The 21,751-nt window shown below is 45.9% G+C and overlaps 1 protein-coding gene across 2 annotated transcripts in view; it reads left to right on the top strand.

The window, feature by feature from the left end:
- Positions 1–9: 9 nt before the first annotated feature.
- Positions 10–21,751, top strand: part of LOC121549070 (palmitoyltransferase ZDHHC14-like) — a 38,925-nt gene continuing 17,183 nt past the window's right edge. For both annotated transcript variants that reach the window (XM_041860893.1, XM_041860894.1), the window contains exons 1-2: positions 10–1,322; positions 19,259–19,419. In XM_041860893.1, the coding sequence (XP_041716827.1) occupies positions 1,078–1,322; positions 19,259–19,419 (406 nt within the window). In that variant the 5' untranslated portion in view covers positions 10–1,077. The remainder of the gene's footprint in view (positions 1,323–19,258; positions 19,420–21,751) is intronic.

A 21,751-nucleotide genomic window follows, 5' to 3' on the forward strand; every position in this document is an offset into this window, starting at 1 on the left:
GCGTGGGGAAATGCTCTCCTGAAGGAAAGGGAATTAATTCATGTAGCAACCTTAACACAATACCTAGCGACCTCGTCAAGAGGATCGGACCTCTTGGCGTAACGGTTAAGGTGTTGCTCAACGGTCGCTGGACCCAGGTTCGAGTCCCGGTTGGAGCTACAATATCATACTAAATGAAGGGAGACAAATAAACGTTTACTATGTTACCTCTACCAGCTGAGTCCAGGTTGGATTATTGATGTTTCTAAATGTTAAAACAGAGTTTCGGGATTGTAGTTAACATGGTCCCACCGGTAAACGGTGTTTATAGCTGAGAACCTTTGGGATTTGCAGAATGCCTTGTTTAATGCCTTGGGTTCTCGAGAGCAAGGGCACGACGTTATTGCACTGGCGACTTACAAGAAAAGCCGTGCCACCTCTTCTATGAAATCTAATCGGCGCTATTCTGCAGTAAGATGCTTGTCTTTTATTTGGCGGATATCCTCGTTGGAGAATAGCATTTTTCTACACTTTGAGTGGCTAAACATTTGGTTATCTTAGCACTTAAATGTGAAAAGCATTCTTCTCTTTTTAAGGACACTCGAAGGACGTCTTTATGACTGGGTTTCTTCTCGCTTCCTCTCCAGATTTTTGATTTGCATTGTGTTTACATAAATCTGGCCACTTGACAGTAACATCGGTCGCCTAGGGTGGCTACAGACAGTTACCGTTTTTTAAAAACAACACTATGGAAGTATTATTCAAACAATTGAGGCAATTATGTTTATTTTCTCTGACAAAGTGGCATATCTGATCAAATTCAGGAGGATGCAAGGCAGAAAAAGCCTACTTTTTAAAATAATTTTCCATGTTTTATTCTTTGAATAAACGGTCATCATGATGTTTATTCTTCTTATGTCACTAACCTGAGTACTGGAAATGTATTGTTCAGTAACGGAACTTTTCTTGCTCTGACAGTATTGCATCACGTCTGTGGCAAAGGAGTATCTCTGGAACAAGCACGGAGCACATCTTTACCCCCATTTATCAGCTGCCCCTGGATTCTTTGTATTGTTGTAAAAGGTGCACTATTTACAGATGTATCTCGGACTTGATGAGCCCGTGCGGGAATGCCAGTATAATCAGATCTGCACGCGCAACTCGTTACCTCTGGAGACCTTAGGGCACAAAAAGAAGACGACTCCCCGGAGGAAGTGGCAGGTCTTCCCCGGTCGAAATAGATTCTACTGTAATGGAAGGGTCATGATGGCGAGGCAGACCGGGGTCTTCTACTTAACCCTGGTCCTCATCATGGTCACCAGCGGGCTTTTCTTCGCGTTCGAGTAAGTGTAAATTACACACTACAGTTGCTCATGCAAGACCTAAACATAATTCACTGGTGATGCAATGAGCGCATTTGGCACAAGCCAGGTGAGCAAGGGGTAGGCTATGTAACCGCAGTCAATATGTTTTGAATTTTCGATATTCGGAGTTCGCTCGTCAATAGCTCTCAGACGGAAGGTCCTAGGATGATAATGCTATAACTAGAATCAGATGATGGTAGAGAGCAAGGTACACCCTTTGTTTTTACCGATGGTCGAACTATTCCCTTAACAGAGCCGAAAAGGTGGCGATATGCTGATTTCTGGCGCTCAGGTGGTTTAGGGACCGTCGTAAAAGTGCTATATATGTGTTTGTATGTTAACAAAACGTTATTTTTTTGCATTCCCATTCAGGAGGGTTAGCCCTATATGAACATTACACACTGCATAATGCCTCCAGTCGCTAAAGGGCCCAACATGTTTATTAGTTACCTCTAACTACTAAGGGTGCTATATTTGGCCGATTTACAAGGATACCAGGTGAAATTGAGATGTAAAACCACATAATGTGAAGTCACTGACCCCCCCTCATCCATGCTACATTCATTACAATTCCAGTTCACCACCCTGATTTTTACCTGTATTTTCCTGATATTTTCAATAGCTCACTGTCCATATGAGTTACAGATATACATACAAGTGTGTTGGGTTCCTTGATCTCTTATCAAAGGTACACCTCACCTTTGTTTTTCCAAAAATGTTCACCTAGTACATCTGTGGTTATTAATTCTCATAAAGATCAAATGTTCAATAGCTTCCAGTCCAAATGACATATACAGTGAGCTCCAAACATATCGGGACAGTGACACATTTTTAGTTGCTTGGTCTCTGTACTCCAGCACTTTGGATATGAAATGATACAATGACTATGAAGTTAGTGCACACTGTCCGCTTTAACTTTAGGGTATTTTCATCCATATCGGGTGAACAGTTTACAAATTACAGCACTTTTTGTACATAGTCCCCCCATTATAGGGGACCAAAAGTATTGGGACAAATTCACTTGTGAATTAAAGTAGTAAAAAGTTAAGTATTTGGTCCCATATTCATAGCACACGATGACTACATCAAGCTTGCAACTACAAATTTGTTGGATGCATTTGCTGTTTGTTTTGGTTGTGTTTCAGATTATTTTGTGCCTAATAGAAATGAATGGTAAATAATGTATTGTGTCATTTTGGAGTCACTTTAATTGTAAATAAGAATATAATATGTTTCTAAACACTTCTACATTAATGTGGGGCGGCGCACAATTGGCCCAGCGTCGTCCAGGGTAGGGGAGGGAATGGCCGGCAGGGATGTAGCTCAGTTGGCAGAGCATGGTGTTTGCAACGCCAGGGTTGTGGGTTCGTTTCCCAAGGGGGGCCAGTATGAAAAATAAACGAACTGTAAATCGCTCTGGATAAGAGCGTCTGCTAAATGACTAAAATGTAAAATGTAAAATGTAAATGTGGATGCTACCATGATTACGCATAATCCTGACTGAATCATGAGTAAAGATGAGTGAGAAAGTTACAGACGCACAAATATCATACTCCCAACACATGCTAAACTCTCAGCATTACAATAACAGGGGAGGTTAGCATTTTTGGTGGGGTATGATAATTGGGGATGCTATAACTATGGGATCAAATACTTAACTTTTTACTACTTTAATACACATAAGTGAATTTGTCCCAATACTTTTGGAAAATTGTTAATACATTTGAAAATGTATTAAAAATAAAAAACTGAAATACCTTATTTACATAAGTATTCAGACCCTTTGCTATGAGAATCAAAATTTAGCTCAGGTGCATCCTGTTTCCATTGATCATCCTTGAGATGTTTCTACAACTTCTACAACTTCTACAAAAACCAAGCCATGAGGTTGAAGGAATTGTCCGTAGCGCTCAGAGACAGGATTGTGTCGAGTACCAAATTTTTTTTACAGCATTGAAGGTCCCGAAGAACACAGTGGCCTCCATCATTCTTAAATGGAAGAAGTTTGGAACCACCAAGACTCTTTCTTGAGCTGGCCGCCCTACCAAACTGAGCAATCGGGGGAGAATGGCCTTGGTCAGGGATGTGACCAAGAACCCGATGGTCACTCTGACAGAGCTCTAGAGTTCCTCTGTCGAGATGGGAGAACCTTCCAGAAGGACAACCATCTCTGTAGCACTCTACCAATCAGGCCTTTATGGTAGTGGCCAGACGGAAGCTACTCCTCAGTAAAAGGCACATGACAGCCCGCTTGGAGTTTGCCAAAAAGCACCTTAAGGACTCTGACCATGAGAAACAAGATTATCTGGTCTGATGAAACCAAGATTGAACTCTTTGGCCTGAATGCCAAGCGTCACATCTGGAGGAAAACTGGCACCATCCCTATGGTGAAGCATGGTGGTGGCAGCATCATGCTGTGGGGATGTTTTTCAGCGGCAGGGGCTGGGAAACTAGTCAGGATCGAGGCAAAGATGAACGGAGCAAAGTACAGAGCGATCCTTGATAAAAACCTGCTCCAGAGCGCTCAGGACCTCAGACTGGGGTGAATGTTCACCTTCCAACAGGACAACGTCCCTAAGTACACAGCCAAGACAAAGCAGGAGTGGCTTCGAGACAAGTCTCTGAATGTCCTTGAGTGGCCCAGCCAGAGCCCGGACTTGAATCCGATCGAACATCTCTGGAGAGACCTGAAAATAGCTGTGTAGCGACGCTCCCCATCCAACCTGATTTAGATAATAAAGCATTTGACCTTTCCATTTAGTTAACGATGGAGGATTGCTTGATTTCCAGTTAAGAATACGTTTTTTCAAGATAATTGACAAGAAAAGTATCATCCAACCCATAGATCTCTAAGCTGCTGCAGGTTTCCAAAGGGTCATTTTTAAAGGTTTATATAATTGCAGTCTTTCCATCTTGCAATCAAAACGGATTCCAATTAAGAACCTTTTTGGATTTTCTTAGTGTATCAGCCTGAAAAGCCTGAAATTCAATGGCCTACTCATTGAGTGCTAAAATGCCACAAATGTAAGGCAATTAAGTCACATACACTTATGTCTTCAATTAGAATTGTTGAAGACAGCTTGTATAGGCCCAATGTTATCACATGCAAATTCATTCATTTGACATCAATCGTAATACGCAAAGAGTCGAGAGATGACTGACAGAGATTTTCCAGTCAGTCTCCCCATCCCCCACCTTTCCCTCTGTGGTCTTTCATTCCTCCCACATTCCACACCACAACTTCCAAAACATGGCACCCTGGTGTTCCCGTTTCCGTAGTAACTGTTTCCTCTTAAGCTCTTTGTGTCCTGTCGAACCAACAGCTTGCGTCTCCAAGGCAACTGGAGGAGAGTCACCGATTGTCCCAGTTTGATTTGGCCTGTGTCCCAAATGGCACCAAGTTCCCTATATAGTGCACTACTTTTGACCAGGGCCTGGTCAAAAGTAGTGTCAAAAGTAGTGCACTACATAGGGAATAGGGTGTCATTTGGGATGTAGGCAGCCTTGGTCTCTGTTGGTTGTGTTTGACTCAGTGATAAGACTAAAGTAATTGCACTCCTCTAGCCTGAGTGAAGAGCGTCTCTGAACATTCATCCGTTGATAGTCCAACATGCTCTTGGGAAACATTGCACAAATGGTCAAATGAATGTGTCGTGATTCAATCATGGAATGGATCAACTGCTGGTTACGTTTGCATGTTGTTTACTCATTGTTGCATGAAGCATCAGAAACTTAAATGACGGAGAGACGCTTATGCCTGAATGTTTTCACTTCTCCTCTTCTCAAGGCTGAGAAACATTCATTTGAATAATGGGGATACATTTATAATAATAGGACCCTGAACACCATTGCCTGAAATTTTCAGTCAAGAAGATATTGTCCTTGTGTATTTTTAAGCTTTCATTCAGACTATTTTTCCAGTACATTATCCAAGACTGTCCATATTCCATAGTCTATATATAAAGGGCACAGTCCTTTTATTTACAAAGGCAGTGGGATAGAGAAGTGCAGCTACAGTTGAAGTCGGAACTTTACATACACCTTAGCCAAATACATTTAAACTCAGTTTTTCACAATTCCTGACATTTAATCCTAGTAATAATTCCCTGTCTTAGGTCAGTTAGGATCACCACTTTATTTTAAGAATGTGAAATGTTCAAATAATAGTAGAGAGAATGATTTATTTCAGCTTTTATTTATTTCATCACATTCCCAGTGGGTCAGAAGTTTACATACGGTCAATTAGTATTTGGTAGCATTGCCTTTCAATTGTTTAACTTGGGTCAAACGTGTCGGGTAGCCTTCCACATGCTTCCCACAATAAGTTGGGTGAATTTTGGCCCGTTCCTCCTGACAGAGCTGGTGTAACTGAGTCAGGTTTGTAGGCTTCCTTGCTCGCACACGCTTTTTCAGTTCTGCCCACACATTTTCTATAGGATTGAGGTCAGGGCTTACCTCAATACCTTGACTTTGTTGTCCTTAAGCCATTTTGCCACAACTTTGGAAGTATGCTTGGTGTCATTGTCCATTTGGAAGACCCATTTGCGACCAAGCTTTAACTTCCTGACTGAGGTCTTGAGATGTTGCTTCAATATATCCACATAATTTTCCTTCCTCATGATGCCATCTATTTTGTGAAGTGCACCAGTCCCTCCTGCAGAAAAGCACCCCCACAGCATTAAGCTGCCACCCCCATGCTTCACTTCACGGTTGGGATGGTGTTCTTCGGCTTGCAAGCGTCCCCCTTTTTCCTCCAAACATAACGATGGTCATTATGGCCAAACAGTTCTATTTTTGTTTCATCAGACCAGAGGATATTTCTCCAAAAAGTTCGATCTTTGTCCCCATGTGCAGTTGCAAACCGTAGTCTGGCTTGTTTATGGCGGTTTTGGAACAGTGGCTCCTTCCTTGCTGAGCGGCCTTTCAGGTTATGTCGATATAGGACTCGTTTTACTGTGGATATAGATACTTTAGTACCTGTTTCCTCCAGCATCTTCACAAGGTCCTTTGTTGTTGTTCTGGGATTGATTTGCACTTTTCGCACCAAAGTACGTTCATCTCTAGGAGACAGAACGCGTCTCCTTCCTGAGCGGAATGACGGCTGCGTGGTCCCATGGTGTTTATACTTGCGTACTATTATTTGTACAGATGAACGTGGTACCTTCAGGCGTTTGGAAATTGCTCCCAAGGATGAACCAGACTTGTGGAGGTCTACAAATTTTTTTCTGAGGTCTTGGCTGATTTCTTTTGATTTTCCCATGTTGTCAAGCAAAGAGGAACTGAGTTTGAAGGTAGGCTGTCACGATCGTTTACGAACGAGAAGGACCAAGGCGCAGCGTGATAAGCATACATGTTTATTTACACGAATAAACACACGACAAAAACAAGTCCAAGGTAGCACACAAACATACCATAACACGGAACAAGATCCCACAACTAACAGGTGCCAAAAGGCTGCCTAAGTATGGTCCCCAATCAGAGACAACGAGCTACAGCTGCCTCTGATTGGGAACCACATCGGCCAACATAGATCTACACATTCTAGATCTCAACATAGACAATCAACATAGCACAACACGACACAGAAAATACACACCCTGACTCAACAAATGAGAGTCCTCAGAGTCAGGGCGTGACAGTACCCCCCCCCCCAAAGGTGCGGACTCTGACCGCGCCACCTAAACATAACAGGGTAGGGGCCGGGTGGGCATTCCGCCTCGGAGGCGGATCCGGCTCCGGGTGTGACCACCACTTACTCTCCACCTCCCTGTTGCGCCCCTGGTCTGGTCTGGACCTCGACGCGCTGCTTCCCCTCTCCTTCCTCCCACGACGTACCAAGCCCTGTCTGGACCCTGGTGTGGGAGACCCCGAACCTGGAGAGGGGCTGACGTCTGGGTCTGGACTGGAACCGCTGACTGGAGCTGGACCCGACGACGGTGGATCGAACTGCTCTGGCTCTGGAGTGGAGCCGCTGACCGGAGCTGGATCAGGCACCGGTGGAGCGGACTGCTCTGGCTCTGGAGTGGAGCCGCTGACCGGAGCTGGACTGGACCCCGGTGGAGCGGATTGCTTTGGCTCCGGAGTGGAGCAGCTGACCGGTGCCGGACCAGGCACCGGTGGAACAGGCACGGGCCGTGCCGGACTGGACACACGCACCACTGGCTTGGTGCGGGGAGCAGGAACGGGCCGGACCTGGCTGATGACGCGCACCCCTGGCTTGGTGCGGGGAGCAGGAACGGGCCGGACTGGGCTGACGACGCGCACCACTGGCTTGGTGCGGGGAGCAGGAACGGGCCGTACCGGACCTGCGACACGCACCACTGGCCTGGTGCGGGGAGCAGGAACAGGCCGGGCCGGGCTGGCGACGCGCACCACTGGCTTGGTGCGAGGGACAGGAACAGGTTGGACCAGGCTGGCGACGCGCACCACTGGCTTGGTGCGAGGGGCAGGAACAGGCCGGGCCGGGCTGGCGATGCGCACCACTGGCTTGGTGCGAGGGACAGGAACAGGCCGGACCGGGCTGGCGACGCGCACCACAGGCTTGATGCAAGGAACAGGAACAGGCCGGACCGGGCTGGCGACGCGCACCACTGGCTTGGTGCGAGGGACAGGAACAGGCCGGACCGGGCTGGCGACACGCACCACCTGATTGGTGCGAGGAGCGGGACTTGGTTCCTTCATTAACCCCTGCTCCTTCTGCTGCCTAACCAGCTCCTCTCGCCGTGCCTCTACACTTTCCTTCTGCTCCCTCTGAACCAATGACCCCCTTAATCTGGTGGCCTCCTCTGCTAAACAGCGGAACCGCTCTATCGCGGCCTCCCGCTGCCTCGTCGTCCACGGCGTGTGCCCCCAAAAGTTTTTTTTGGGGGGTTGTCTCTCCCCCGTGATCATGGCCTCCATTCTTCTTGCCAGACTCTCGCTCATCTCCTCCCAAGTCCATCCTCTCTCCTCGGCACACTGCTTGGTCCAGGATTGGTGGGATCTTCTGTCACAATCGTTTACGAACGAGAAGGACCAAGGCGCAGCGTGATAAGCATACATGTTTATTTACACGAATAAACACACGACAAAAACAACAAACGAAACGTGAAGTCCAAGGTAGCACACAAACATAACTCACACGGAACAAGATCCCACAACTAACAGGTGTCAAAAGGCTGCCTAAGTATGGTCCCCAATCAGAGACAACGAGCTACAGCTGCCTCTGATTGGGAACCACACCGGCCAACGTAGATCTACACATTCTAGATCTCAACATAGACAATCAACATAGCACAACACGACACAGAAAATACACACCCTGACTCAACAAATGAGAGTCCTCAGAGTCAGGGCGTGACATAGGCCTTGAAATACATCCAAAGGTACACCTCCAATTGACTCAAATGATGTCAATTAGCCTATCAGAAGCTTCTAAACCATGACATCATTTTCTGGAATTTTCCAAGCTGTTTAAAGGCACAGTGAACATAGTGTATGTAAACTTCTGACCCACTGGAATTGTGATACAGTGAATTATAAGTGAAATAATCTGTCTGTAAACAATTGTTGGAAAAATTACTTGTTTCATGCACAAAGTAGATGTCCTAACCGACTTGCCAAAACTATAGTTTGTTAACAAGACATTTGTGGAGTGGTTGAAAAACGAGTTTTAATGACTCCAACCTAAGTGTATGTAAACTTCCGACTTCAACTGTATATACTGTAGATTGAAAGACTCATTACTGTGTCCCTACCCAACCTTTCCCTCCACTGTGTGCCAGATTCGCCAAGCCCTCTGACAATTATCCCTGTTTTGGGTAAAATGCCAACAACAACATTGGTTGATAACCTCCTGCTTAGACACAATGGGAGATATTTTTAAAGAGGACTAAGCTACTACTTGAAAACTGTCTGCAGCTATTTCCAATCCCTATATGACGAACTGAAAAGGTCTCTGAGTTTTGGTCTAATTCAATTCCAGTGTAACCGCCTCCCAGAGCTAAAGTGGCAGCTATACAGCTCTCATATCAGTCAACACTGACTATGCAACAGTAAGTGGATAAAAGCATGATATTTCACTTCATGACTAGTACCATTTAAGATTGAATATAGTTTTAGAGGTGCCTCTCTACCCTCTCTGCCTAGGCTATAACCTGAAACCAATTAATCAAACCTGCGCTCAACATACCCCCCTCATGAAATCATGGGGATCTCAATGTCTGATATTGGAACATCCCATAGAGGACTTTATTAGGGGAACCTGCGTGGGGTTATTTCATAAGAGATTTGGATGTTGTGCCCACTCAAATATGAATAGACATCCAATCCTTTTTCTAATCAAATCGTTGTATAATAGATAATACTCAGTCTAATTTAGGAAGGAACTTTCCAAATCTGTCCAAACATTTATGTTATGGGCCACGTCCCAAATGGCACCCTACTTACTACATAGTGCAGTACTTTTGACCAAGATGCCATTTGGGATGCAACCATGATCTGAGAATGATTGAAGTCCTCTGAGAGGAGCCATAGTGGAGTATTTTATGAATCTCCCCACCAAGCCAAGAATAACAGGATCTGGGGCTGTTCTTACCAACCCATAGGACCAGTCGCTCTGTCCTCTCACTCAGTCTGGCAGACATAGGCAAAGTTATTTCATGTTAAGGTTGCCTAAGAATATGGATCATCGGGGCTAATTCATGTTTTAAGTATATTGACCAGAGTGCTAAAGGTAAGCTATTAGTGATGGGGGAAAAATGTATACAGTAGAGTATCGCAATATAATTTTTTACGATATTATATTGATTACAGTGGGGAGAACAAGTATTTGATACACTGCCGATTTTGCAGGTTTTCCTACTTACAAAGCATGTAGAGGTCTGTAATTTTTATCATAGGTACACTTCAACTGTGAGAGACGGAATCTAAAAAAATCCAGAAAATCACATTGTATGATTTTTAAGTAATTAATTTGCATTTTATTGCATGACATAAGTATTTGATACATCAGAAAAGAAGAACTTAATATTTGGTACAGAAACCTTTGTTTGCAATTACAGAGATCATACGTTTCCTGTAGGTCTTGACCAGGTTTGCACACACTGCAGCAGGGATTTTGGCCCACTCCTCCATACAGACCTTCTCCAGATCCTTCAGGTTTCGGGGCTGTCGCTGGGCAAAACGGACTTTCAGCTCCCTCCAAAGATTTTCTATTGGGTTCAGGTCTGGAGACTGGCTAGGCCACTCCAGGACCTTGAGATGCTTCTTACGGAGTCACTCCTTAGTTGCCCTGGCTGTGTGTTTTGGGTCGTTGTCATGCTGGAAGACCCAGCCACGACCCATCTTCAATGCTCTTACTGAGGGAAGGAGGTTGTTGGCCAAGATCTCGCGATACATGGCCCCATCCATCCTCCCCTCAATACGGTGCAGTCGTCCTGTCCCCTTTGCAGAAAAGCATCCCCAAAGAATGATGTTTCCACCTCCATGCTTCACGGTTGGGATGGTGTTCTTGGGGTTGTACTCATCCTTCTTCTTCCTCCAAACACGGCGAGTGGAGTTTAGACCAAAAAGCTCTATTTTTGTCTCATCAGACCACATGACCTTCTCCCATTCCTCCTCTGGATCATCCAGATGGTCATTGGCAAACTTCAGATGGGCCTGGACATGCGCTGGCTTGAGCAGGGGGACCTTGCGTGCGCTGCAGGATTTTAATCCATGACGGCGTAGTGTGTTACTAATGGTTTTCTTTGAGACTGTGGTCCCATCTCTCTTTAGGTCATTGACCAGGTCCTGCCGTGTAGTTCTGGGCTGATCCCTCGCCTTCCTCATGATCATTGATGCCCCACGAGGTAAGATCTTGCATGGAGCCCCAGACCGAGGGTGATTGACCGTCATCTTGAACTTCTTTCATTTTCTAATAATTGCACCAACAGTTGTTGCCTTCTCACCAAGCTGCTGGCCTATTGTCCTGTAGCCCATCCCAGCCTTGTGCAGGTCTACAATTTTATCCCTGATGTCCTTACACAGCTCTCTGGTCTTGGCGATTGTGGAGAGGTTGGAGTCTGTTTGATTGAGTGTGTGGACAGGTGTCTTTTATACAGGTAACGAGTTCAAAAAGGTGCAGTTAATACAGGTAACGAGTGGAGACAGGAGGGCTTCTTAAAGAAAAACTAACAGGTCTGTGAGAGCCGGAATTCTTACTGGTTGGTAGGTGATCAAATACTTATGTCATGCAATAAAATGCAAATTAATTACTTAAAAATCATACAATGTGATTTTCTGGATTTGTGTTTTAGATTCCGTCTCTCACAGTTGAAGTGTACCTATGATAACAATTATAGACCACTACATGCTTTGTAAGTAGGAAAACCTGCAAAATCGGTAGTGTATCAAATACTTGTTCTCCCCACTGTATATGAAACAGCTTTTCTTTATTTTGCTAAGATGTTAACATTAAAGGGGCAATCTGCAGTTGCTACATCCCTTTTTAGACCTTTAAATTGATGATATATACCCATTGATTCTTGAAGAATATAACTTAGATGCCTCATGACCTTAGTTCAACTGTCCTACCACATCAGAACCCAAAATATAAGCTTGTTTTTGTCTTTGTTTGTAAACTGGGTAAATATAAACAAACACTGTATAGCCTCAAAACATGGTTAAAATGATCATTTTGATATCATGGATGGTCAGTCCTGCTCATGAGTTTGAGAATGGTTACATTTCTCTAGCCCCATCCCTCAGCGTTCTACCAAAACAGTGGCTTAGAGATCACTTTGTTATTGTTTGAACTGCAGATTACCGCTTTAAATGGTGAGCTAACATGTTTTGAGCACTTATTTCCATGACTGATCAAAACTCATTTTCTCATGGCTGTCTCTAGTCCCTCTACAGGATAAATATAGTGACCAATGTTTGGAACATCGAATCTCAATGAAATTGCCGTATCGAATCGTAATACATATAGAATCGTGATACATATAGAATCTAGGGCCGTCCCAGACCCAAAAAAATCTTGGTCGACCAAGAGTCGTCTGTTCTTTCAACCAATCAATTGGTCGGAATGTTACCTTTTTTATATAGACACACCCTATGTGTTTTATTAAAATCAACTATATGCACTGAGCTTGATGCTTTAAGAGCACTGTTTGAATAAATAATTAAGACACACAAATGACTTGAGGGAGCCAGAGATCAAGATAACCAGAATAAAAATACCTGTTCCCGACCCTCCTGCTCCTGCTGGCCTTCGCAGATTCTGCCATTACGTTCCTGAAGTTGCTGGTAATAGGCTATACCAGGGGTCGTCAAGCTTTTTCATGTGGAGTGCCAATTTACAATTTATCTTATTATTTTTTTCTTCTCATACACATTTTATCTTACAATATCTAACTGATCTGCGTGCCAGTTATGATTTTCATATACACATTTTCGTGGAACATTTCAATTATATATAATGTTAATAATTTTGTACTATTGCCAACTAGGTAAAAATAGCCTACATAAAGCCAACAAATAAAAACATTGCAGGTAGAAAATATCCTGATTTAAAAATAAATATCCTATAGGCCTAAATCACATTGGCAACACATGGAGGTTTGTTCATGTTCTTTCAATCGCATTCATCTCTCTACTCCGCTTGTCTGCAACAAACTTGAAACATATCAACTATCAACTGGGTCCGGCCCGCAGCTCGCGCTAGCAAACTTGCAACATTGTATCAACTATTCTGGGGCCTCAGTTTACTGTGGCAGTGAGCTCCAGACAGACACTGCTGTATTTGCAGAACTTCACAAAGGATAAGAAAGTAGCCTAATCAGGTATTTTATTACGTTTTCACTGCATTATATTTTCCCCTTTCACACCGAGCCTTGGTGGTTATAAGGGAGAGAGCTGGTAAGAATTGTCAAATACATTGAGGAGCTATTGTATATCATTCTCAGTGGATTTAAATACAGACTTTGTTTACTTGCTGTTTGAGGTGAAGAAAAAATACTTTGAGAAGCTCCACAGCTCATTAGCGGTGGTGAGTTAAGACAATCAGAAATACTATCAGACATCCCCAAATGTGTACATTTGCGCGCAGGCCAGGTAGCCTTACTTCGATGCGTAAACGGGTGTGAATCTTTACTCAACATAAACAGGAGCACTCCAACCAAAAGACAATTAATAAATTGACAAAACTCGTAAATGGAATGAAATAAACCAAAACTTGTTTCTCACAAGTGTAGGATAGGTTGTGAGCTCTGCAAACAACGTGTCCACTCCGACAATGAGAACGGTAAACGACTGTAATAACAATATATTGAATGCATTAACAGAAATGACCGTAACCAAACAAACATTGTAGATTAGAAATTATGGGAATTAACGGTAAATGTATTACTGGTGATAAATGTAATTGGGAATTGATAGTCACTAACAATAAAAGGGCAAACAATTCACACAATGAAGTTATGAAACAATGGATGCGCACGAATTGGCCGGAGAGAGCATTCTGGAGAGAGATGCGCCTTGTGCAGAGTGATGGACCGAGCCACCCCTGCGGCCTCCGCAATGGATTAGTCCACGCTTCATGTCCACCAGGTGCATCAAAGTATTGCGTTCCGGCAGATGTCATTCATTTTCAATGGAGCAGTCCGCAACACTACATTGGGTAGGCTACGGTGCGTTCTGTGTATCACGTGCATTCAATATTTTCAACTTGCGTGTTGCTTTACCGTGCGGTGGTACAAAAGGGAGTACACAAAGACTCCAACTAGCTAGCTTTTAGCGAGTTGAAAAGCGAAGTACACTACCGGTCAAAAGTTTTAGAACACCTACTTGTTCAATGGTTTTTCTTTATTTTTACTATTTTCTACATGTAGAATAATAGTGAAGACATCAAAACTATGAAATAACAAATATGGAATCATGTAGTAATCAAAAAAGTGTTAAACAAATCAAAATATATTTTATATTTGAGATTCTTCAAATAGCCACCCTTTGCCTTGATGACAGCTTTGCACACTCTTGGCATTCTCTCAACCAGCTTCACCTGGAATGCATTTCCAACAGTCTTGAAGGAGTTCCCACATATGCTGAGCACTTGTTGGCTGCTTTTCCTTCACTCTGCGGTCCAACTCATCCCAAACCATCTCAATTTGGTTGAGGTCGGGGGATTGTGGAGGCCAGGTCATCTGATGCAGCACTCCATCACTCTACTTCTTGGTAAAATAGCCCTTACACAGCCTGGAGGTGTGTTGGGTCATTGTCCTGTTGAAATACAAATGATAGTCCCACTAAGCCCAAACCAGATGGGATGGCGTATCGCTGCAGAATGCTGTGGTAGCCATGCTGGTTAAGTGTGCCTTGAATTCTAAATAAATCACAGACAGTGTCACCAGCAAAGCACCCCCACACCATAACACCTCCTCCTCCATGCTTTACAGTGGGAAATACACATGCGGAGATCATCCTTTCACCCACACCGTGTCTCACAAAGACACGGCGGTTGGAACCAAAAATCTCCAATTTGGACTCCAGACCAAAGGACAAATTTCCACCGGTCTAATGTCCATTGCTCATGTTTCTTGGCCCAAGCAAGTCTCTTCTTCTTATCGGTGTCCTTTAGTAGTGGTTTCTTTGCAGCAATTCGACCATAAATGACTAAAATGTAAATGTAATGAAGGCCTGATTCACACAGTCTCCTCTGAACAGTTGATGTTGAGATGTCTCTGTTACTTGAACTCTGTGAAGCATTTATTTGGGCTGCAATTTCTGAGGCTAGTAACTCTAATGAACTTATCCTCTGCAGCAGAGGTAACTCTGGGTCTTCCATTCCTGTGCCGGTCCTCATGAGAGCCAGTTTCATCCGTATTTTAGGGGGGGGCTAACGTCGTGGACGACGGGGCAGCAGGAGACCGCGACAGAGCAGCCCAGCGGGTTGGCAGAGGAGGCCGCCAGGTTAAGGGGGCCACTGGTCACAGAGGAGAGGGAAAGTGTGGAGGCACGGCGAGAGGTACTGGGGTGTGTTACCAGTCCGGCCCGTTCCTGATCTCTGCATAGGGCCAGTGGTGTGTGTCCCCAGTACGGTCCGGCCTGTTCCTGTTCCTCGCATCGAGCCTGTGGTGCGCGTCGCCAGCCCGGCCCGGCCTGTTCCTGCTCCCCGCACCGAGCCTATGGTGCGCGTCGCCAGCCCGGCCCGGCCTGTTCCTTCTCCCCGCACCGAGCCTATGGTGCGTGTCGCCAGCCCGGTCCGGCCCGCTCCTGCTCCCCGCACCGAGCCTATGGTGCGCGTCGCCAGCCCGGTCCGGCCCGCTCCTGCCACTCGCACCAAGCCTACGGTGCGCGTCGCCAGCCCGGCCCGGCCTGTTCCTTCTCCCCGCACCGAGCCTATGGTGCGCGTCGCCAGCCCGGTCCGGCCCGCTCCTGCTCCCCGCACCGAGCCTATGGTGCGCGTCGCCAGCCCGGTCCGGCCCGCTCCTGCCACTCGCACCAAGCCTACGGTGCGCGTCGCCAGCCCGGCCCGGCCTGTTCCTGCCACTCGCACCAAGCCTACGGTGTGCGTCGCCAGCTCGGCCCGGCCTGTTCCTGCCACTCGCACCAAGCCTACGGTGCGCGTCGCCAGCTCGGCCCGGCCTGTTCCTGCCACTCGCACCAAGCCTACGGTGCGCGTCGCCAGCCCGGTCCGGCCCGCTCCTGCTCCCCGCACCGAGCCTATGGTGCGCGTCGCCAGCCCGGTCCGGCCCGCTCCTGCTCCCCGCACCGAGCCTATGGTGCGCGTCGCCAGCCCGGTCCGGCCCGCTCCTGCCACTCGCACCAAGCCTACGGTGCGCGTCGCCAGCCCGGCCCGGCCTGTTCCTTCTCCCCGCACCGAGCCTATGGTGCGCGTCGCCAGCCCGGTCCGGCCCGCTCCTGCTCCCCGCACCGAGCCTATGGTGCGCGTCGCCAGCCCGGTCCGGCCCGCTCCTGCCACTCGCACCAAGCCTACGGTGCGCGTCGCCAGCCCGGCCCGGCCTGTTCCTGCCACTCGCACCAAGCCTACGGTGTGCGTCGCCAGCTCGGCCCGGCCTGTTCCTGCCACTCGCACCAAGCCTACGGTGCGCGTCGCCAGCTCGGCCCGGCCTGTTCCTGCCACTCGCACCAAGCCTACGGTGCGCGTCGCCAGCCCGGCCCGGCCTGTTCCTGCCACTCGTACCAAGCCTACGGTGCGCGTCGCCAGCCCGGCCCGGCCTGTTCCTGTCACTCGCATCAAGCCAGGGGTGCGAGTCGTCAGCCTGGTAAGGCCCGCTCCTGCTCCCCACACCAAGCCAGTGGTGTGCGTCGTCAGTCCGGCATGGCCCGTGCCTGTTCCCCACACCAAGCCAGTGGTGTGCGTCGCCAGTCCGGTCCGGCCCGCTCCTGCTCCCCGCACCAAGCCTATGGTACGCGTCGTCAGTCCGGCCCGGCCCGTGCCTGTTCCACCGGTGCCTGGTCCGGCACCGGTCAGCTGCTTCACGCCGGAGCTAGAGCAATCCGCTCCACCAGTGTGCAGTCCAGCTCCGGTCAGCGGGGCCAGACCGGACCAGGGGTACTTTGGGGGGTTGGAGAGGGAGTGGGGATCAGGCCCGGAGCCGGATCCGCCGCCAAGGCGGAGTGCCCACCCGGTCCCTCCCCTGTGGTATTTAGTTGACGCGGTCGGAGTCCGCGCCTTTAGGGGGGGGTACTGTCACGCCCTGGCTCTGGGGACACTTGTATGTTGAGCCAGGGTGTGTAAGTTCTATGTGTTTGGTCTATGTGTCGTATTTCTATGTTGGGAGTTCTAGTTTGTTTATTTCTATGTTGGCCTGAGTGACTCCCAATCAGAGGCAACGAGTGTCAGCTGTGAATGGTTGTCTCTGATTGGGAGCCATATTTAAACTGTCTGTTTTTCCCTTTGTGTTTGTGGGTTCTTGTTTCTAGTCTGTTTATGGTAGACCGTGTACTGTCACGTATTGTTTGTTGTTTTGTTCGTGTTTCCTTCAGTGTTAATAAATATGTTTGCATTCGACGCTGCGCATTGGTCCTCTCTTACCGGCGATTGTGACATATGCATCTGGTGGACATCGGGCATGACAGATCTTTTATCAATTTGCGACCGCTAGACTAAATAAAATCTCCGTCAACCAACAGCCTATCGACCAAACAATAGACCAGCGACTAAATGGGGTCAGCCCGAATAGAATCTAAATACAAATCGTATCTGCACCTAAGTATCGTGATAATATCGTATCGTGAAGTCCCTGGTAACTCCCAATCCTACAAGATATGGAGTGTACTGTTTGCATTAGAGCTGAATCCACAGCAGACAGCCAGTGACTGTTGTTGTGGGAGGCCATTAAATTTGTATGGAAAAATGCATATAAGGCCATACCATATTTATGGAAAGCGCCCAGTCCAGGGGTCGTACTTGTAGCCTACATCATACTGCCTCACGCTGTAAACAGGAGATTGGCCCACAGGGCAGGAGCCTTTCTGGCTCAGACAAGGCTTACTTTATATTTATTTTTAAAAATGCACAGAAGGCCATACCATTGCCAAATGCACACTTGCACAGAATGTGCTACTACACACCCAGACAGTAGCAGGCTTTGAGAAGAGAAGAATGGAGCCTTTGTTCATATCTATAAATAATGTGAAAATAAACACGAGGGCGTACCTTTCATTTCATGGCTTTGTCACGGATGCCAGTCGAATAATATGCTTGGAAATTGTTTTTCTTCTCAGGCTTAGGCCAGTAGATTTCTGTCAGTGGAGGCATTCCAAATGGCACCATATTCCCTATATCCTCCTGAGACCCAAAAGAAACAAAAAAGTTTGGGATGCACTTATTTTTTGCACATCATATAAGTGTTTGGGGTGAAAAACAAAATGTTACCAAGAAAAAAAGTGAGAAAATATTGTTATTTATCTTTTATTGTAAGTGCAAAATTGTCCTCTGTAGTGGTCATTAGGACGTAAATATGAAAACATTTACATTAAAGCACAGAGTTTCTAAACCCAGAGGCGCAACATCGCGAGACTTCCAGGAACGCTTGCAAAACAGGCAAAACAGACCAGGCCCGGGGTTTGAGAAGTCAATGAGGGAAGTGAACAATTCTTCTTTAGTTGTTCATTTTCTCAATGTAAAGGCACAACCTAGATTCCAGCCAATGTCTTAAGTAGTTGAACATGTTATTACTCCAACCTTGTGAAAGTGACACGTCTTAATTTTCATCAAAAACTACTTTATATCGAAGGAGTGTGTGTAATTCATAATTACACACACTTCTTTTAGAATTTCTATAAAATGTGCTAATTTTGATGGCAGACATTTTTTTAAGAACCAGGAAGATAAAGTTGTCAAGGTCACCCTCACACATCTCATTGAAAAGTCCAGAATGTCATCTCAAAGGGACGACAGGACTTAATACAGTGGCTTATATGGCCTCAGAGATACAGACCAAGAACTAATGTCCACTAGAGAGGACAAAAATGAATTGCTGGGTCTCAGGAGTATAAAATGGTGCACTACGTTTCACCAGAGCCCTATGGGGTGTGTTGAATTGTGCCACTGAAAAGCAGACTATTCATTTTCACTTTCCAGCAAGGTCATTTCTCATTGGACCTGGCTCTCTTGTCTGGTCACCTAATGAAGTCAGATACAGAGGACATGACAGTAGTGCTTTAATGTGATTACACTAACCAACCATCTGTTCATGAACAAAACACTGGGCTTGGTTTAAGTGAGTTAGCTAATCAAATCCTTACTGTGTGTGTGTGTGCGTGCATGTCTGTCTGTGTGTGTGCGCGCATGTCTGTTTGTCCCTACAGGTTTGTTAGTTGTAAACATTCCACCCACCCAAATACAGAGACCACACCAAGAACAGCTACTAATTAGGCCTACATACTTTTCCATTCTTAAACCTTTCTTTCTATCTCCTTTCGTGCAGCTGTCCGTTCCTGGCGTCCAACCTGACCCCAGCCATCCCAGTGATCGGAGGGGTGCTGTTATTCTTTGTGCTGGGGATGCTGTTCAGGGCCAGCTTCAGTGACCCGGGGGTCCTGCCCCGCGCCACGCCCGACGAGGCTGCCGACCTGGAGAGACAAATAGGTAACTATGGAAACGACCTGGTTTCCTTACGGTCCAGAGTCCAAGGAATGGGTTCCCAAATGGCACCCTATTCCCTATATAGTGTACTACTTTTGACCAGAGCTGGGTTTTGGTCAAAAGTAGTGCACTATGTAGGGAATAGGGTGCATTTTGGGACTTGGACCAGGCAGGACTCTGCACTCTGAGTCTCTGATGCTGCTTTTTCTCCTTGTTTGTGTTCAGCTAATGAGGCAGATAGATTTGATATCAACGTGAACTTCGCCCGACCACTATCAAACGGTGTGGATCGAGCCAATCACAGGCGGCCTCTAAACGCCTGTGTATGTCTGTGTGTCAGTGAGATAAGGTATTCACTGTTGTTTATGTTTGGAGATGATATCAGCTTTGAGAGGCGCTTTGCCCTGAGCACCAATGGCATGTTGTCCAAACAGCCTGATTAAGGGCCTCGTTTTAGAGTTAAATCTAGAAAATATCTCATCAGAGTCCCAAATGGTACCATATTCCCTATTTAGTGCACTACCTTTGACCAGGGCTCATAGGGCTCTGGTCAAAAGTAGTGCAATGTGTAGGGAATAGGGTGCCATTTGGGATTCAACCCTCTATCACAGGAGCAAGCCACTAGTTCCGTTTTGTTATGAGATGTCCAATCCAATCCGTACCAAGAAGAATCAGTCAGTGATGTTCAATGAGCTAAATCTGTGCATACAGACAGAACAATCTGGATGTATTTTTGGAACTTTGTTTTTTCCTGTGAATACAGCATTCCAGAACAGACCTGTCAATCACTAAAGAGTCAGTACTGCAAGAATGACCAAATTTGGGCGTTGCTTGCTCTGTGCATCTAACTCCAGCTTTCTTAGAGCAGGAGAGAAAGTGTCTCTCATGGCAGCGTCCCAAATGGCACCCTATTCCCCATGTAGTGCACTACCACAGGGCTCTGGTCAAAAGTAGTGCACTATATAGGGAATAGGGTGCCATTTGGGACACAGCCTATGTCTCACCACATCAACAGTGTTTTATACAGCCGTTGAGGAAGGGTACAAATAATCCACTGTTATATTTACTCTGTTTGGTTGTTTACTGTCTGTGGTCAGTCACAATGTGATGCACTAGAAATAACATCCACACATCCAGTAGTAGAGGATCTGGAGGTTCAGTACTGTATAGTCAACTCTACAAACAGCAAAATTGGTACTAATTGCCGTCAAAATCATGCCTGAAAACAATACCGATAAAAATAATTACATTTTGTTTATTAAACGTTGATGAAAAGGAATATTACAGGCCTGCACTGAAAAAGCGGTGAACTTTTGGAGAGGTAGTCTAGTCCTATTGTCTGTTTCACAACCCTAGCTCTACTAGGATTACATGTCAGGAATTGTGAAAAACAGAGTTTAAATGTATTTGGCTAAGGTTTATGTAAACTTCTGTCACGCCCTGACTCTAGGGAGTTGTATTTGTTGAGTCAGGGTGTGTATTTTCTGTGTTGGGTTTGTCTATGTTAGTTTCTAGATCGTTTAGATCTATGTTGGCCAGGGTGGTTCCCAATCAGAGGCAGCTGTAGCTCGTTGTCTCTGATTGGGGACCATACTTAGGCAGCCTTTTGGCACCAGTCAGTTGTGGGATCTTGTTCCGTTAAGGTATGTTGTTTGTATGCTACCTTGGGCTTCACGTTTCGTTTTGTTGTTTTGTCGTGTGTTTAGTCGTTAATAAATATGAATGCATATCACGCTGCGCCTTGGTCCGTCTCGTTCGTAAACGATCGTGACAACTTCCGACTTCAACTGTATATATTTGTCAATTACATTTACTGTACCTTACCTGTAAAGGATAAAAGCTGTACGTAGTATTATTTTCTTTTCAAGTCAGGGGAGTAGGGAAATAAGTGATGCTGAGTGAGCGATATGCAGGGCCGCAGAGCCATCAATGAGGTGTGGCCCCCCCATCGCCAAGCTTGAGGAGCAGGCCGTGTGTGTGCATGCGTGTGTGAATGAATAAATGAGTGAATGACATTTTTTTCCCGTGTCAAATCGCCAGTTGGCAGCCCATCCCTTATGGGATTAATTGACACATAAACAAACATTTACAATAATTAACTGTAATAATTCATTGATAATTCTTCTTCCGGTGTTCTCTGCAGTGCGCATCGCATAAAGAGTGAAAGAATTAAAGATAAAAATCAATACATAATAGTAAATAAGGTTATCCAAACAATAATTATATCCCTAGAGCAGTAAAAATATATATACATTCATGCATACATATACACTGTTAATAAAGTACCAATCAAAGGTTTGGACACATACTCATTCCAGGGTTTTTCTTTATTTTG

The sequence above is a fragment of the Coregonus clupeaformis genome, chromosome 33 (assembly GCF_020615455.1).
Source record: "Coregonus clupeaformis isolate EN_2021a chromosome 33, ASM2061545v1, whole genome shotgun sequence".
Classification (NCBI taxonomy): Eukaryota; Metazoa; Chordata; class Actinopteri; order Salmoniformes; family Salmonidae; genus Coregonus; species Coregonus clupeaformis.